Source organism: Megachile rotundata, chromosome 15 (assembly GCF_050947335.1).
Source record: "Megachile rotundata isolate GNS110a chromosome 15, iyMegRotu1, whole genome shotgun sequence".
Taxonomy (NCBI): Eukaryota; Metazoa; Arthropoda; class Insecta; order Hymenoptera; family Megachilidae; genus Megachile; species Megachile rotundata.
The window spans coordinates 14,027,274-14,043,700 of NC_134997.1; the positions used below are offsets into that span (position 1 = coordinate 14,027,274).

The following is a 16,427-nucleotide window of genomic DNA, read 5'->3' on the forward strand; positions in this document are numbered from 1 at the left end:
TAAGGCAAGTGGTCTGCAATGACGTCAAGTAGCTGCTCTTTTTCGAAGAGTTTAATAATTTGCCGTGACGCATCGCGTCCACGGAACCACTACTCTATAACGCGAGATATAGTCGAGATAACGCTATTCTTAAATAGCGAACGAAAAACATACCCTGTACGAGATTTTCTCGTTTCGAGATAACAGTTTCAAAATCGTACAACGTATATATACATCATCGGAGATACTAATTCTATCGAAACTGACAAAGAGAATCGAGCGGAGCAAAACAGCGTTGTTTTTCCCTCGATAAAGATTCTAGTCGAGCCAATCGTGGCTTTCGATATTTGTCGGTAAATATGACGCGCGAAAAATATTTTCTAACCTATATTCGAGGAGAGAACTCGAGGCGAGTTACGATCGCGCGGAAGAAAAAACGGAAAATGTAAATGACGTGCAACGTGATATATCAAACTATTACGTAAATTATTGGCGTATAATAGTTTGCCAGTCGATTCGCAAAAACGACGAAACCGATTAAAGGTTTTCCCAGAATGAAAAATTTCCGCGCAATGATAAGCAAGCACGGTTACTGCGCGGCGTTCGTGGAAAGCTTCTTCCTTAATTCGATTCGTAACGATGAGTCATTTCGAAATCGTAACGATTCGAAAAACATCGCGATCCGAAGACGCGACATAGAAAATGCTCCGGAAGAAAAAGCTTTTCCGAGCACGTGTTTAGGAATCCTGTCTCTCTTTCGAGATTCGATCGGTTTTTCTCCCGCGCGCGTCTAAAGGCATCGCGAAAAATAAACAAAGCTCCGATTATACTTCGATCGGTTACACGCTTTGACGCGCTATCTCCCGAGCATCGAACGCGTGCACGTGCTGAATCGTCGGTAACGTCCAAGTGTCAAGAACCCCGCCTACATACATAGAAGCACGTACACGAGATCCGGCATTACGGAGCTTTTGAGGTTATGTCCGTCGTTCGAAGACGCGAAAATCCAGCGCGAAAAGGAGTATCGTCCCGAAAAGAGGCAAACACGCCTCTAGAGATAGTCCGCGCGCGTTCGCGTAGAATCATTCGGCACACGACGTTTCGTTTTGACTCGTGTCATTCTACGAGCGTGTTCTCGTTTCGTCTCTTTCTTTCTTTTCTCTCTCTCCCTCCCGCTGTCTAGATTCTCCCTCTCTTCGCTCGGCTCCGACGAGGCACGGCAACGCGCACACGCACACAGTCACGCGCACACGCGCACGCACGTATGTACGAGTAAGCGAAAACACGCGGCCGCGTCAATGAAGACGAGGGGTCGCTTGACAGGCGGCGTCCTCGTCGTTTCTCACCGGGACCGTCATCGTCATCGTTGTTATCGTTAAAATTTGCAATCGGAAAATTCGTGTCGACGCTTCTGTTTGGACGAGCCTGCGGGAGGGGGGTGAGCGCGGTTTACAAGCGCGACAAGGAAGGGGAACAGCGGGAGAAGGGAGAAAGCGAAAAGAGAAGGACGGAGAAAAAGAGGGAAAAAAGGAGGGAGAAAGAGAAAGAGACGCCGGTCTAACATGGCAGACGATGCCATGCAGGCAGAAAAAAACAAGAGATCTAACGTTGGAGGGTGCGAGAAACGAAAAAGCGGTGAAAAGGTCCGCGTACGTGGAAAGTATTTGGTGCGTACTCACGTTTTCGCGTGTTATTTTCCTGCGTCGTCCTCAAACGTGCGCTCGACGAAAGAACGAAGAGAAGAACATGCAGAGAAGAACACCACGCGGGGTCACGCACTCCGTTCCGTGCGGGTCTCGTCAACGGAAAAACAATACCCGGCGTCCTTTCCCGTTTGCCAAGCGTCCCTTCCTCGTTGCCTGACACCGAACGATCGAAGTAAACCACCGGCACCACACAACAACGCGCGTGTATTACAAAGTGCGTCGCCTTCGTTTGTTGTTTTTGATAACGCAGGTGTCCCACGGGGCGTGGAAGGGTGCGCGGCACATACAAACGTTTTCGTTTTACGCACGAGGATCCTCTCTAACGAGGAGACGTGTCGAAGAGACGTGACGAACAAAATGGCGTTTGCCGGACCGCCCGCGCGCGATCAGGTGGAAAATGCCGGAATGCTGCTGCTAGGAAAGATCGACTGACTGCCGAGGTCCGCGGCCCTAAGTGGTTTGACGTTAAGAACGAGCTGAACGAGCAAGAAAGAGAAACAGAGACGGACAAAGACGGAAAGAAGGAGAGACGGAGACAGCCAGCCGAAGCAAGACAGAGAGGGAGGAGGAAGCGACTGAGAGAACCGTCAACGAGTACGAGCGAAACAGAGAGGGAGAGAAAGAGAGAGAGAGAGAGAGCTACCGAGCCGAGTGTGAAGGAAGGGGATGCGACCGATGGTGGGGACAGAGGGATGGTTAGAACCGAAAGAGGGGAAACATCCCACTATTTTCCACTGTCCTCGGACGACTTCGACTACCTTCGATTGCTTTCGACTATGAGCAGGACCGTCTCGTATTATGTCTAACGCGGGTGGGAATTTTCCCGCTGTTAGAAACAAATGCTGTAAACACGCTCTTACAAATCGTGTTAATACCTTTAAACGTGCTCACGGCAACCCCTTTAATATTATATCGCGCTTCTTCCTCGAATAAACTCCTCGCGTTTTCCTTCGAATGTCACGATACGCGTCGACATTCCGTCACTATCGAATATCGATAGCGATACGAAGAATAAACTATTCGATCAACGTTACGATTTACGGTATTTTTTAACGCGCCCACGAGAAATTGTACGGAGCTGTGCGAACAACGGAATTTTGCAACGGAAAACGATCGAATTCGTAGCGTACGGCACGAAACGATGAAAGGAGGTTACGAAAAGCGGAAGAACATCCGCTAATAATATTACGTAACGAATATTCGCATCGTCACCTTACAATGAGGCACGAAAGCGTTCCGGTTCAACTTGAAACCTACTAGAGAAGAAGACCTCTTACACGTTCGACCGAGTTCAGACGTTCCGCGGTAAAAACACGCGATGCTCGACGATTTAATAACCGAGTTAGTCCTATTTCGCGTTTACGACGAAACGTTGCCCGATCGAAAGATTTTGTATAACGGCGCTTAACATCCGCCCTATGACACGATGACTCCAGATCCGTGTGTTTCTTTCCAGTCCACTTCGTTTCGTTTCGTTTCATTTCCTTCTCTTTTCTCTTACGATCCGTTTCACTATGTTCGTTCGTTATGTACGTTCGTTCGGCCGTCTCGCGAGGAATTTCTAAAAATCAATATAGGCGCAAAGCGAGGAGGGGCCGCAAAAAAATTCGATATCCCGTTCGCCTCGTTCCTTTTTACCTTTTTATCGTCTCTACGTTTTCTTTTTTTTCCTTTTCTCTCTTTTTCTCTCTCTCTCCCTCTCTCTGCAACGCGAATTGCGCAGTCGAGAGGCTCGCCTCGTCCCCTTACGGTCCCCAGGGGGAAGCATGGCTATTCGAATCAACTCGATCTTCGAAGAACAGAATTCACGAGGTGGCTGCGCGAACCTACGGCCAACGAAGAAGCGCGGGAGAGTTTATTTTCTCAGAACCGTAGCGCGGTCTCGGTACAGTCACTGCCGTTACCGGTCGAATAATTTCTTTATCCAGTACAACGTACGCTCTTTACCATTAGACGCGATACGGAGTCGAACGTCGCGAAACAGATTCGAATCTTGCTCCTAACAAAAGATTTTCATACTCGACGATCGTCTTACGGGTTAAGGACCTGTTACCTTGGAACGGTCGATCGCGTTGCACGGCGTACTAGGCGAACGAAACGTACCTCACCTTCTTGCGCGGTCGAAAAGAATTAGAAAGAGAAACGACGATATGCTCGACGATGTGTTTGTGCATCGAGGTATAGTTATGATAGAATACGGGCAAATTCCATAGGGATCGTACCCGAACTAGATTGGAAAGGAACATCATTAATTTCGTTCGCCAACATCCTCGGTACGTTTACTTTGCAAAGTGGCAGACGATAGCGTTGATTGTCTTTGGAAAGTTTCAGCGAGCGAGCCACGGAATTAAACGGAGTTACACGTTCGATCGTGGGATTCTCGATCGAATCGTTAAAATCGGAAAAAACGAAACGGGAAGACGAATCGTTATGCATAATTTCGAACGGCAACGAACAATAAGTAGCGATTAATACAAAGCGCTGTATGGGAGGATTTATTTAGCGGGAGCTAGTGCTTACGGAATTCGTGCATTAAGGTGCCGTCTAGTCCAAGCACAAATACTCGCTCTGAATTTTATGAGTAATTGTCTGAGGATTCGTCAAGCACGCAAACCAGAATCGAAGCTTGAACGGCCGAAGCGTTGGTGCGTTTTAGAAATCAAGATAGAAAAAAGAAGGTAATTGGCTGGTCCAATATATTGTATCGCAGCCAGATGTAATTCGAGCGTCGTCCAAAGGCTGACACCAAATATGTACGTGGATTCTCGAGTGTTTCGCGGGAACGAACGCGGGTAAATCAATCGCGGCGTAATCTTGCCGATCGTTGCGTTTCCGTCGATCAAAAAAATTGTTTCCGTGCTGCACGCGTAAGGGGTCATAAGACAGCATGGGAGCATCGGACAGCTTCGTGCAGGAAAGACGACGAAAACTCGTCGATCGGTTCGTTTATCGCGCCTCGATAACCGCTTGCAGGTTTTCGCGTCGTTCAACTGGTAGTGCATCGAAGGAAACACGAGTGCTTGATCAAAGTGAGAAAGAGAAGGTAAAAAGAGAATCAACGTTACCTGTTCTCTGAACTCACCGATTCTCTGGTTTTTGGGAAATCTGTCTGTTGTTTCAACCGGAAGCTCTTGGGAGGTGGTTGGTATCGTGGAGAACGTTTAGCCAATCCCGTGACCTGTGTCTGCGGATACAGGCTTGGGATTGGCTGGTAGAGCTTCAAGGCTGAGGACACCTCTTGCCCTTCCTACGGGTCGCTGTATCGCATATTCGTCCTGGGACCAGATACAATGGTTTTTCCGTAGAAGGGTAATGGTTCCATAATTTTTATGCTTCGCAAAAGGTACGGCTATGTACCTTCTATGCTCGACCGTTCTTACTTTACGCTCGTGTACGAGGATCTGCTAATAAAATTATGGAACCAACGCGTAAATTATGAAATAATTGCGCGTAGTAAACGGTGAAAAAGAAAGGCGTCTAATTAAATAAACTTTTTCGGTGATGGAGCAAGGTAAATTAAGATGGCGGTTTTTGAAATTGTTCCAGTCTAGTCGAATTGAAGGACAATTTATCAGCGGCACGCATTCGTATGCACAGCGAGATTACAAAATTGGACTTCTGATCGACGCACTTTATATGCGACGTTAAATGCATACGGTTCTAATATACTCTACTGATTGAGTCTGATTGCTGTCCGTAATAAAGTTCAACTTTATGCGAAAGAATAATTTCCTCGTTAAGCATCGAGAGAGCATAAAAACTTGGAGATATTGTTTCAAATTGGCGATATAAAAAAGAAAAAGTAAAAGAAAGGAAGAAAAACGGTCGTAAGTTATTGGCATCGTCTGCGCGTATAATCTCGAAGCAAGTGCAAATAAGGTATCGAATCGTATATCGCGAATGCTTCGAATAATCGAATGATATACGTAATAGGTCCACGGTAACGTATAAAAACGAACACACACGCGTGGCGTATACGTAGGTGAACCTGAGAGGTAGCCTCTGCTCATCGGAACGGGACGACGCGACACGACGCGACGCTACGCGACGTGTTCAACGCTCGCAAAGAAAAGGGCAAAGTACAGTTGTGTTGCAGTTCCGCTCAGCTAGCTCTCCTTATTTTCGTCGAGGCTAAGGCTATTTCGAGGCAAAATTCCAACTTCCAACTGTTGCGCAAATCGTCGCGCGCAAACGCAGTCTCGGAGGCGTGGCAATCAACAAAGGGCCCGGAAGCGGCCGATAACGCGTTGTTCTCCATTTTCTCTCCCTTTTCCTCTTCGATTTGCCGCATCTTGGTAGGCAGTCCGAATCCCAAACGTGAACTTGTGCGTTACGAGAAAACACCGGTGATGATCGCGACGGGGTGAAGGAGCGCGTCTTTCAGGAAGTGAAAGACCTTTTCCGTACAGTATCCGTCTGGAATCCGAGATACAAAAGTCGTTTTGTCACAATTGTCAGAAAAAAAGAAACAACACTCGATTTACTCGTTGCTTTTTTATTTCGATCGTAATCCATTATTATTTTGACGTTCGTTTTCTAGTATCGACCTTTTTACTATAATAAATAACGTACTATACAGCGAATACGGTGTTCAAAAATTTCTCGCGATTTCCTCGTACCGAGTCATTGATTGAACGAAATACGATAACCTAGAATCGCGTATCGTAACCGAAGTATACATATATTGCACATTTGCACGATCGATCCACCGAGTAGCTCCTACTCTGCAAACACTAGTTTCAAATAATTTATAAACATAATTTGCGATACGCATGTAACGAAATGAAAAAACGGTCTAATTTCGTTGTAAAATAAAAAACTCGTATCCAGGTTCCGGTGTCACAAACGCACGAAGTGCAGCAAACTGCAATGAGACACTTCTGCGCTATGCGGCGGTAGAGAAAAAGTAATAGCACGTACGGAAAATAAACATTGTCTTTATAGTTATTCGGGTTATCGTCTACGTTGAACTATTCATAATTTTTTATTTTTCAGTGTTTTAATAAGGCTGTTTGCGATTTAAAATTAAAACTATGGTAAGCAGCAAAAAATCGGTAAATTTTTAACCTGTTTTTTTTCTCGTTCGTTACTCAATTCGCATACATTACAAATTTTCAAGCCAGCATATTCACTTCGGAATGATATGTTACGCGTATGCAGAGTTTAAAAGCGTTATGACATATTTAGTGATAATCGAGAAAATTCTCGAAACGAAAAATAGAGTTATTCCTAACCTTAAATCGATGCTTTCAGGATGTATCCGCGTTTTCCGAAGATACTTTCGATGTCAAAGATTGGATTAACAAAACGTTTAAATCTGCCGAGGCACAAGAAAATAAAGATGTAAGTTGCGTTCGATTACGGGAATCTCGATTGCGTCGATTCCCTTCTTTTCTTGAAGTTTTTAAATTTCAGTTGCACCAGTACAGTCAGTCACTAAACTGACGATTTTCAGTGCACCGCGGTCAATGACACTATGTTTTTTTTACAATGATTTTTTTACCGCATCGCAAATGAAAATTTTATTCTTCAAAGGAAATATATTTTCAGTTTCTAGTTTATTTGAGCCTTTTAAAAAATTGTGAAAACTGTTTGTGATATTTTTCAAATAATTACATTTATGCAACTCATATGTGGTTTTCCTTGACAAAGCAATAGATGTTTTCAAAATATTTTTTAAAATTGTAGGCATTTGTTTCATCTCTGGTAATGAAATTACAATTATACGTGCAACAAGTCAATGGTGCTTTAGAAGAAACCAGTCAGTCCGTTCTTTCGAGTTTACCAAGAGTCTTAAGGGATACTCAACTTTTACAGCAGGAAGCTATAGCTCTAAGTGAAAAAATGGTTGCCGTAAAACAAGAAATAGAAAAGGTTTTATTTCTTGCTAAAGAGATTTTTCTATTCGTTAACTATCTATGTAATTATAATTCACATGGTGGTAATATTTATTGAATAGGTTGAGAAAGACACTGCATCATCAATGGCAACGTTAGAAAGGATAGATAAAATAAAAACAGATTTGCAAGCTGCCAAACAAGGCTTACATGAGGCTGATAATTGGAGTGTATTGGCCAATGATGTCGAAGAGGTACATTATATGGTAAAAATAGGATAAGTTTTATGAACTATCGTTCATATTTATTCCACTATTCTAGGTATTTGAATCGGGTGATATAGAAGCCATTGCAAATAAATTGTTTAGCATGCAAAAATCATTGGCAATGCTTGTAAATGTTGTTGATTATGAAGATAAAAAATTTCAATTAGAAGGACTAAAAAATCGTTTAGAAGCAATGGCTAGTCCAAAGTTAGTTCAAGCATTTACTGCTGCAAATTTAGGTAAATTACTTAATTGCTTAACAAATTTATGGTTTAAAAGATTATACCTTACATTTGTCCTATAAAATATTTAGAACAGTCCAAAGTTTATGTGGATATTTTCGATAAAATGGACCGTTTACCGCAACTTCTTAAATATTACCATAATTGTTTGAAAGTCTCATTAGGGCAAGAGTGGCGTAGAACTATTGAACTAGCACAAGATGAAAATGTTTCCTATTGGTTACACACTTATTATGATAAACTATTATCTACTTGGAATGATCAGGTAGTTATTATTTTGGGAATGTTATTAAACTAAAATGTTTTATCAAAATAATACGTTTCTGATAAAGGTGAAATGGTGTCATCAAGTGTTTCCAAACGTTTCGATCGAGATTATAGTCGAAGTATATGCCGATCTTTTAAGAAGTTTAGATCCAGGCATTCCAGAATGCATAGAAGCAGTATTAAAGCAACATTCCAATGCCATGCAGTTATCGCTGTTGTTGGAACTTAAACAAATTACAAGACATTTTGTAGTGAACTTACAAGGTATTATCGAATCGTCTTCACATGGAAAATTACAGAATTCAAAATTGTTATCGTTAGCACAAGCAATATATTCGCCTTATGTCCCATACATTGTTAAGTATCATATTTACGAAACTGCGCAACTTGAACATCAGCTACAGTCTATAGAGTGTACGCGAGATGATTTAAGCGATACGATTAGTGCTCTTTCTCTTAGTATTTCGAGAGTAATGGAATACGCAAATGAAGCAAATAAAAGATGCAAACTATTTACGGATGGCTGTGGATATCCGGGTTTACTAAAATCTTTAAATGTAATGCTACTGGAAGTAAAATTCGAAGACATTTTTATCAAATGTATAGTAAAATTTTCTTGTATTTGTAGAGCTATTTTAATAAATATCTTGAAAAATATCAAACAACCATACGTCAGTTGGAACGCAAAAAAGTGAAACACGAGGATTGGAATTTATTTCAAATGTGTCTCACTTTAATGCAAACTATAGGTAATTACACATACGGGATTGGTTCGCGTCAATTTTGTTTTTACGATGTTCGTAAAATTATTACGAATATTTTAATTTAAACAGGTGATCTTTTGGGACAAGTTCAACAGTTCGAAAAGTGTTTGGTAATCGATGTAACCGAGGCTAATAATAAATTACAAAGTACAGCCGATAGTGTTTTTAATCAATATAAAAAGCTACTTTTAAATACATCGAGCCAAACAGAACTAGAAAATTTGGTTTCATCCTTTCAGAAAGGTAATAGCGGACTTTTGTACGAAAATAAAATTTCTTCTCGTTATCGTAATTATCCTTTCTTTCAGAGGAAGAAACCATTCTTGATGCCATAATAAAGTCTATTCACAAATTGTGTTCAGATTTACATCGTGCAACATACGAAGTGATTTTTGCCCCTATTTTTACTCAACTATTATTAGTACAAAAGGCACCTGCATGGTCGACAGAAACGAATAAAATGACTCATCTAAGTGCAGATTTACCTGATTATAGTTTCGCACCTCAAGAATATATAACACAAGTTGGGCAATATTTAATGACATTACCTCAGCACTTGGAACCATTTTTGCTTAGAGAAAATCCAAGTCTTAATCAAGCGCTGAAAGCAGCAGATCCACAATATGCACAAGGCACAACTGAATCCGGATTTACAGGTATCCTGTTGGATATCATTGCCAAAGGAACCTGTCAAATGTTTTTAGATCAAACCTTAGGAATTTGTCAATTCTTAAGTTCTGCTGCATGCAAACAACTTGCTACTGATATAGGTATGCTGTTTGTTCTGGTAAATTATTTAAATCGATAAATTAAAATGTTATGTGTATAAAAAATTTTCTAGATTATCTAGGTAATGTGTTGGAAGAACTTGGTCTATCTTTGTCAGAAAATTTACAACACATGTCTCTTTTATTGAGATTGTCACCAGAAGAGTATCAAAGTGGTAGTTCTGGATGTAATGCCAGAGTTGTGGCTGCAGTAAGACAAATGCGAAATATTACGTATTCCAGTTAATTAATACGCGAAAGATAAGTATCTTAAAAATTATACGAAATGTTGTTATTTATTTAAATATTTTTGGGAAAAGAAATTAACGTGTATATATTTATAGTAATTAGTCATTTCTTTTGTATAAAAATAGTTACATTTCTATAAATAGAAAATATATACATATATTTTTATAATTTAGATGTTCTCAAATTTTCTTGATATTCTTATTCTATGAATAACATAAAAGATCCAATCTGTAAGAACTAATTCTACGAAATTTTGTACTTTCAATTTTTGTAAAAAAATAATTCTTTCTATGTCATACAAAAATGTAATAAAATGCACTCTTAAAAATCTAGAAGCACATGAAAATTATAAACTATTAAATTGTTCATCGCGTAAAATGCATTTTGCTGAATAACGCATTATTTATCATTGCTTCAGTATTGCACGTATAACTATATTCATTGCATCACGTATAGATCTGAAAAGGTAAGATATTCATTTTTATGGTATAACTGTCAATACGGCATTTCTATAAGTTAACATTTGTGGTACCTGTCAAGGGCAGTGTGATAAGAATGTTTTTGGTTATGCATTTTTGACGCTAGTGTTAAATTCTTAAGCTTATTGATAATCTTTTTATTGGACGATTTATGCAACCGGTGTATCACGACTAGAGCCGAAAGCATGTCGATCTGAAGTACAACACAACGCACTGTTAGTAAGTTGTAAAATATTGAGTAGTCTATTTACAGATACTTACTTTAGTATAATTAGTTATTGCTCCTGTTAATACCTGTATGGTTAATTTTTGGTATTTTTTTACGTTTAAAATAATATTTAATATTTTCTTTGCCAAGTAAGGAAAAGTCACGGTTATGATGCTTTCCTCTATGGTAGTTGCATCTTGAAGTACTCGAGTCATTTCCGTGCTTATGCTGCTAATTGCAACATTGAGCATGATAGTTATGAACGGAAGACACATGTTTTGATTGTTAAAAATACTTTTAATGATAGAAAAGTACTTTTGTGTCAATTCGCGTAATACTATTAAATTCTGCAATCAATAAATTAGATAATTCAATGTAGATAATATTTTTAAAAAATTATTCTAAAGGTACTTACATTTGTATATTTTATTAGAACACCTTTGTTATATTTGGTTAAAGTTATCATTGTGACACAAACAAAATTTGGTACAACAATATTTATTAAATTTGGTTCTTGATTCTCGTAAGCTGTTTTACCGAAATCTAACAATATCATTATTGCATCGAATGCATTATTCAAAAAAGCTACACCACTTTCCGATGATAAACAGCAACAGTATAAAAGTACAATATCACAACATAATTTTGGGGTGTTATTGCATCCTTTCAGTAGTAAATTCGACATATCAAAAGTAGTTCTTATTAAATTTATACAAGTTGAATGACTATCTAGCGTATCTACATCGATGTGTGATATATGTGGTATCACTATCCTATGTTGAAAATAAAATGTTAATTATGTTATTAGAACAAAAGATGCCAAAAATATACAATTAGTTCATACTTTTTAATCCATAACAACATTTCCGAGAAATGTTGTGGTGCATCGAACACGTCTTCTTTGTGTAGCAAAAAGGTCAATGATATGTACTCTTTAAAAAATTCTACAATTAAGTCTTTAGATTCCAGACTTTTCACGTTGCAATTATTTTTTAATTGTCTTTCTATAAATATTTTTAATCTATGTAAACTTGTCCAAAACTCAAGTATATTTTTATGATATTTATTCAAGGAAATCGATTGATGTTCTATATGTAACAAATGTTTTAGAATCCTTAAACTTAATTCTAAGCCTTCCTCATTTATTTTAACCCCATCCCCATCGGCAGTGCTCTAAAACGATGGTTATTATTTTTTATATTATCGATATATCTATGAACAAAATGTTATTTGTACCTCATTATGCTGTGGATTTATATTTAAAGATTTTGTGAAAACGTTTGTCAACGTAAGTAAAATCGTGTCTTCTCTTTCCCACTTCATAAGAACATATATAATTGTAAGTATGATATCATCGCGGGTTTTGAGATCGCATAATTCTTGTACTAACATATCTACAATTTCGATAAAATTTGGAAACAATTTTGGAGGTATTACAGAAAATAAAAATATTACTGATTCATTTACTGTAGTCTCCTAAAAACAAAATTACGTATACGTAAATAATTTATAGAGTGGAAACAAATTTTTAAACACCCACCTTAAAGTATTTTAATAACTCTGGCAGTATGTTTGCAATTAGTTGTAAAACTTCTGTTTTTCCTTCCCTTTCTATATTTTTAATATTAGTTAGTAATAATATAGAAATAACATCAATATATATTTGCATTTTTTTATAATCAAAATCTTCTTCGTAATTATTTATGTTTGTTACTAAAAAAAAAAAACTATTAATGTTTAATCCTAAAATCTAATTTAATCATATATGTCTTTACCATTTTTGCAATTGCTTTCTTTATTTACAAGCTTCAATTTTTTACATCTGTTTTTTTGTGATATCTTTTTTGAAGTTGAGCATTGTATCTCTTTTTCTATTATAGGTAAAATAGTTTCAATAAGCTTCACGGACAGACTGTGGCTTAAAACAGATTCAGAGTGAAAGCAAAATCTCCTAATAGCATTAAAATTTTTCATTCCTATGTCTGTTATTTCATCGGTTATATTATCGTAGTCGGCATTATTTAACGATATACGCGACCAAATAAGTTTTATTAAATCCCGCAATAAAACTATGTTTCGAGTAGTCTGAAAATCATTATACATTATTTTTTTTATTCGCGATTGCAATAGTGTATATATTATTATAATTATGTAGGCACCTCCATGCGATCGAGTATGTACGTTAAGGGTATTATCTTCCAAAATGGTATTTCAAGTTGATTTTGTGCATGCCATAAGAATTTGATCAGCGCGTCTAGTACCGCGCTATCTTCATCGTAAATACTATATGCAAAATTCGGTAGAAAATCCTCGATTATTTTATGCGACCGTTTCTTAACTAATATGTTTTTTAGACCGATGAAAACATTCGCTCTCATTTCAGAATTGCTAGAATTTTTAGTATAATGTAGTAAAATGCTCAACCAATCATTAATATAGTTGCTTGGGACAGAATTCCAATATTTCTCTAACATTTCGAAAAGACCCTGAGGACGTTCAAAATTATACAATATTAATAATTATGTGGAAGCTAATTTAAAGCGTTCTGATGCTCAGGTAATTAAGGATGTAAATGAACTTACGTTCATGGTAATATTGCAAACTTCATAATCTGAATCATTTAAAAGATCGGTTATTGTTTTATAATATTTTTGAAGATAACATTTATTTCTACTTTTTACGGTACTCGTAAAATGGACAGAGCTCGTGATAAAAAGAATTTCTATTGCATTACATTTAATGTAAGAGCCAGGACCCTGTGGAAACAGTTGTATAAACAATTCGTATATGTATACCCATCCATTACATATCTGCATAATTTTTCTTATTGATACCTTTAAATGTTTCCAAAGTAAAAGTTTACATTGGTTATGAATCATAAACCTTGTTGTTTGATTTTTACTATGGTGAATAGCAGTCAGAAATAAAAGCAAATTTTTGCCCAGCTTTCCCCTTCCCGCGGAATCTCTATAGGCTCGAAAACAATGAAAAACAATATCTCGCAAACAATTTTCAATGATAAATTTTTTCACTTTTTTCGTTCCATCCGACCATGCCGTCATATATAAATCTGCATATCCATTAATATAATTATGTCCAATATTTTGTAATACTACTTTTATATTATTATGAATTCCCAATATATATTCCTCCCCAAGTGTAAACAAGTACAGCATCAACATTCGACCTTCTTCAAGTGACATTATGGTCTTTTCTCTAACAAGTTTAAGTAATTCTTGTACATTTTCAACAGATTTTAATAATATAATACTAGACTTTATCTCATATAAACGTTTTATGTGTAACTAAAAAGTAAAATATTGAAAAGTAAATAGGTTTAACATCAGCAGTTTATACTATATAATTTGATTATAAATTAAATGATTCATTCAATGCATAATTACCAATGAGGATTTACAATTTTGAATGAGGTATATTAATGAATTTGTTATCACTTTCTCTTTCCATATCATATCTAATTTCCACCAGTTTTCCAAAAGACATGATATTTCATCCTTGACCTTAGACAAATTTGTATTTTATTAAAATCTCTTAGAAATTAACAGGTTTTGTTACAAAATACCAACCTGGTCATTCTTCATTTTAGGGAATATAACAGAATGTAGTAACATTACATTTTGTAACAAAACATTAGGTATAAACATTCTTTGTGTTATTGTTTCAAGTGTCATTGCAGTTATTTCACGTATCAGATTAACCATTTGATTATATTCCTAAAATTTTAATATAAAAATTATCTTCATGGCTGAATATGAATTAAATTTTATTTGTTTAAAAATTTATATAATTGAACTTACTTTCACATATCTGTCACTTTTTGATGACCGTGCATATAAATTCTTAGCTTCAAACAATATAATTTTTACATGTTGCCATAGTTCACAAAGTTCATCCTCTGATAACAAAACAATGTTTTTCACATTGTGATTCTAAAATAACAATTCATTGTAAACAGTTTTTTTATGGCATCATATAAACATTAAAATGAACCTAACTACTGAAAAATTTGGTTGATTGATCTAAGTGAAAATAATTGTATAAATTATATAAATTATATTATCAATAGGTAGTATAATTTGTATACATAAATAAATACCAGTTTGTCACATATGTTGTTAAGAGTTGGACTTTTGTTTTTTAAAATCCGAAAAAGGACTTTCTCCCTTACCAATTCACGCTGATGCGACATTTTTATTAAAGGTAAGTCCACGATTTTTGTTTATACAACTATTTTCGAATTTATCATTTTTTTATTAAAAACTGAAAGAAAATAACGTGTCTTATTCATGCGTATTGGATATAAGTTTTGTTTATTTCGTAATATCATTCAAAAGTACATTTCGAAGATTATCAGTATTAAATTTACAGAATTTATTAAATGTCACGAATTCAAATTTGTTATTTAGTTAAAACGTGTACCTACACGATGCACATGGTTCCTACAACATAAATTTGAAGAAAACTTAAGAATACTAAGAAACTTCACTTTACGTTTATATTCTTTGTGATAGCCGTTTACTAATGGATACAAGAATAAGAACAATAAATAAGTACACCTTCAAAACAAATTTATTATGATGTTATAATAAATGCAATCCCGTTTATTTACTATTTTACGGAAGTCGCCATATTGATCATTCTAAGCAAAACAAACGCGCCTCGCATTTTATGGCCTTGCCATCTAGCAGTGAACGGTGCAACTAACGAAATTAAGCCATCTAGCGATGAACGGTGCAATATTTCGGCACTTTGACGACGTAGTATGGTTCCTGAGGCATTTAGAAACAAATTTCTATTAGGGTTTGATGCGTTTTGATGCCTAATAAAGTCAGGAAATCAATTTTTATCGAATTCGGTCCAAAACGGTACAGGTGGCGCCATCTAGCGGCGAGCGGCGGAACTACGAAAAACTAAAATTTCGATTTTCTCGAAAACTAGGGACTTTTCCGAAATTCTGAGATATACGAATTGTTCCTCGTCGCCTACGGAATCGAATGAATCTAATTATAGCCTGCTACGACCATTATTAAGGAAAATAGAAAAATAGCCCATTTCATGGACTAAAAAATTGCCGTCCATCTAGCGGTGAAAGTTGGAACTACAAAAATAGAAAATTTCGATTTTCTCGTAAACTAGGAACTTTTCCGAAATTCTGAGATATACAAATTGTTCCTTGTCGCCTACGGAATCGAACGAATCTAATTATAGCCCGCTTGGACCATTATTAAAGAAAATAGAAAAATAGCCCATTTCATGGACTAAAAAATTGGCGTCCATCTAGCGGTGAAAGTTGGAACTACAAAAATATAAAAATGCGATTTTCTCGAAAATTAGCGAACTTCGAGTACTTCCGAGGCTCAGAAAGTGTTATGTGATCGCATTAGAAGCAAAATAATGCAACAAAAGCTTCCTAAAGGCTTTAATAAAGAAAATAAAAAAAATGTCATTTTATGGAGAAAATTTGTGGCGCCATCTAGCGGCGAAACTGCGAACTAAACTGAAAATACGTATGTCCGAACACGCGTTAAGGGGTCAAATAAAAATTGATTTTCGGGGCTTAATAGGCAGAAAAATGAATAACTTATTGAACAAAAATTGCTTTACAATGTCTAAAGAAGCATACTACGCCGTCAAAGTTGCGA

The 16,427-nt window shown here is 36.8% G+C and overlaps 3 protein-coding genes across 14 annotated transcripts in view; 1 reads left to right on the forward strand and 2 right to left on the reverse strand.

Moving 5' to 3' along the window:
• The window catches only part of LOC100881968 (uncharacterized), a 69,546-nt gene extending 67,407 nt beyond the window's left edge, over nt 1–2,139 (reverse strand). For all 3 annotated transcript variants that reach the window (XM_076540088.1, XM_012285777.2, XM_076540085.1), the window contains exon 1: nt 1,659–2,139. The gene's annotated coding sequence lies outside the window, so the exon portion shown is untranslated. The remainder of the gene's footprint in view (nt 1–1,658) is intronic.
• On the forward strand, nt 1,000–10,249 carry Cog7 (conserved oligomeric Golgi complex subunit 7). Of its 5 annotated transcripts, none has more exons than XM_012285786.2 (12): nt 4,761–6,601; nt 6,681–6,739; nt 6,939–7,028; nt 7,374–7,559; nt 7,645–7,776; nt 7,844–8,027; nt 8,102–8,295; nt 8,363–8,854; nt 8,926–9,046; nt 9,131–9,304; nt 9,370–9,831; nt 9,903–10,249. In XM_012285786.2, exons 2-12 carry the CDS (start codon nt 6,719–6,721, stop codon nt 10,073–10,075), a joined length of 2,229 nt encoding a protein of 742 aa, XP_012141176.1. In that variant the 5' UTR covers nt 4,761–6,601; nt 6,681–6,718; the 3' UTR covers nt 10,076–10,249. The 5 variants fall into 5 exon arrangements, with proteins under 5 accessions (XP_076396187.1, XP_012141176.1, XP_012141178.1 ...); XM_012285788.2 differs by having other exon boundaries at nt 6,681–6,721; XM_012285787.2 differs by having other exon boundaries at nt 4,761–6,591.
• A 146-nt stretch (nt 10,250–10,395) lies between these two features.
• LOC100879925 (condensin-2 complex subunit G2) lies at nt 10,396–15,471 on the reverse strand. 6 transcript variants are annotated; one of them, XM_012285791.2, is made up of 16 exons: nt 15,209–15,466; nt 14,882–15,045; nt 14,583–14,714; nt 14,352–14,498; nt 14,169–14,285; nt 13,599–14,069; nt 13,347–13,520; nt 12,924–13,250; nt 12,540–12,849; nt 12,305–12,477; nt 12,001–12,240; nt 11,609–11,937; nt 11,180–11,537; nt 10,818–11,111; nt 10,610–10,749; nt 10,396–10,535 (listed from the first exon to the last, which is right to left on the reverse strand). In XM_012285791.2, exons 2-16 carry the CDS (start codon nt 14,972–14,974, stop codon nt 10,484–10,486), a joined length of 3,357 nt encoding a protein of 1,118 aa, XP_012141181.2. In that variant the 5' UTR covers nt 14,975–15,045; nt 15,209–15,466; the 3' UTR covers nt 10,396–10,483. The 6 variants fall into 6 exon arrangements, with proteins under 6 accessions (XP_012141181.2, XP_076396182.1, XP_076396186.1 ...); XM_076540067.1 differs by having other exon boundaries at nt 13,347–14,069; nt 15,209–15,470; XM_076540071.1 differs by lacking the exon at nt 14,882–15,045 and having other exon boundaries at nt 13,347–14,069; nt 14,583–14,680; nt 15,209–15,471.
• Between the last annotated feature and the right edge of the window lie 956 nt (nt 15,472–16,427).

Bases quoted from the DNA above. Each gene is read 5' to 3' on its own strand.
- Cog7 (XM_076540072.1), top strand. From the start codon at position 1,542: ATGGCAGACGATGCCATGCAGGCAGAAAAAAACAAGAGATCTAACGTT. The intron at 9,047-9,130 runs GTAATTACACAT...TAATTTAAACAG, and splicing joins CACTTTAATGCAAACTATAG to GTGATCTTTTGGGACAAGTT. The intron at 9,832-9,902 runs GTATGCTGTTTG...AAAATTTTCTAG, and splicing joins ACAACTTGCTACTGATATAG to ATTATCTAGGTAATGTGTTG.
- LOC100879925 (XM_076540067.1), bottom strand. From the start codon at position 14,974: ATGTCGCATCAGCGTGAATTGGTAAGGGAGAAAGTCCTTTTTCGGATT. The intron at 12,478-12,539 runs GTAAAGACATAT...TTTTTTTTTTAG, and splicing joins AGAAAGCAATTGCAAAAATG to TAACAAACATAAATAATTAC. The intron at 11,938-12,000 runs GTACAAATAACA...CCATCGTTTTAG, and splicing joins TAAATCCACAGCATAATGAG to AGCACTGCCGATGGGGATGG.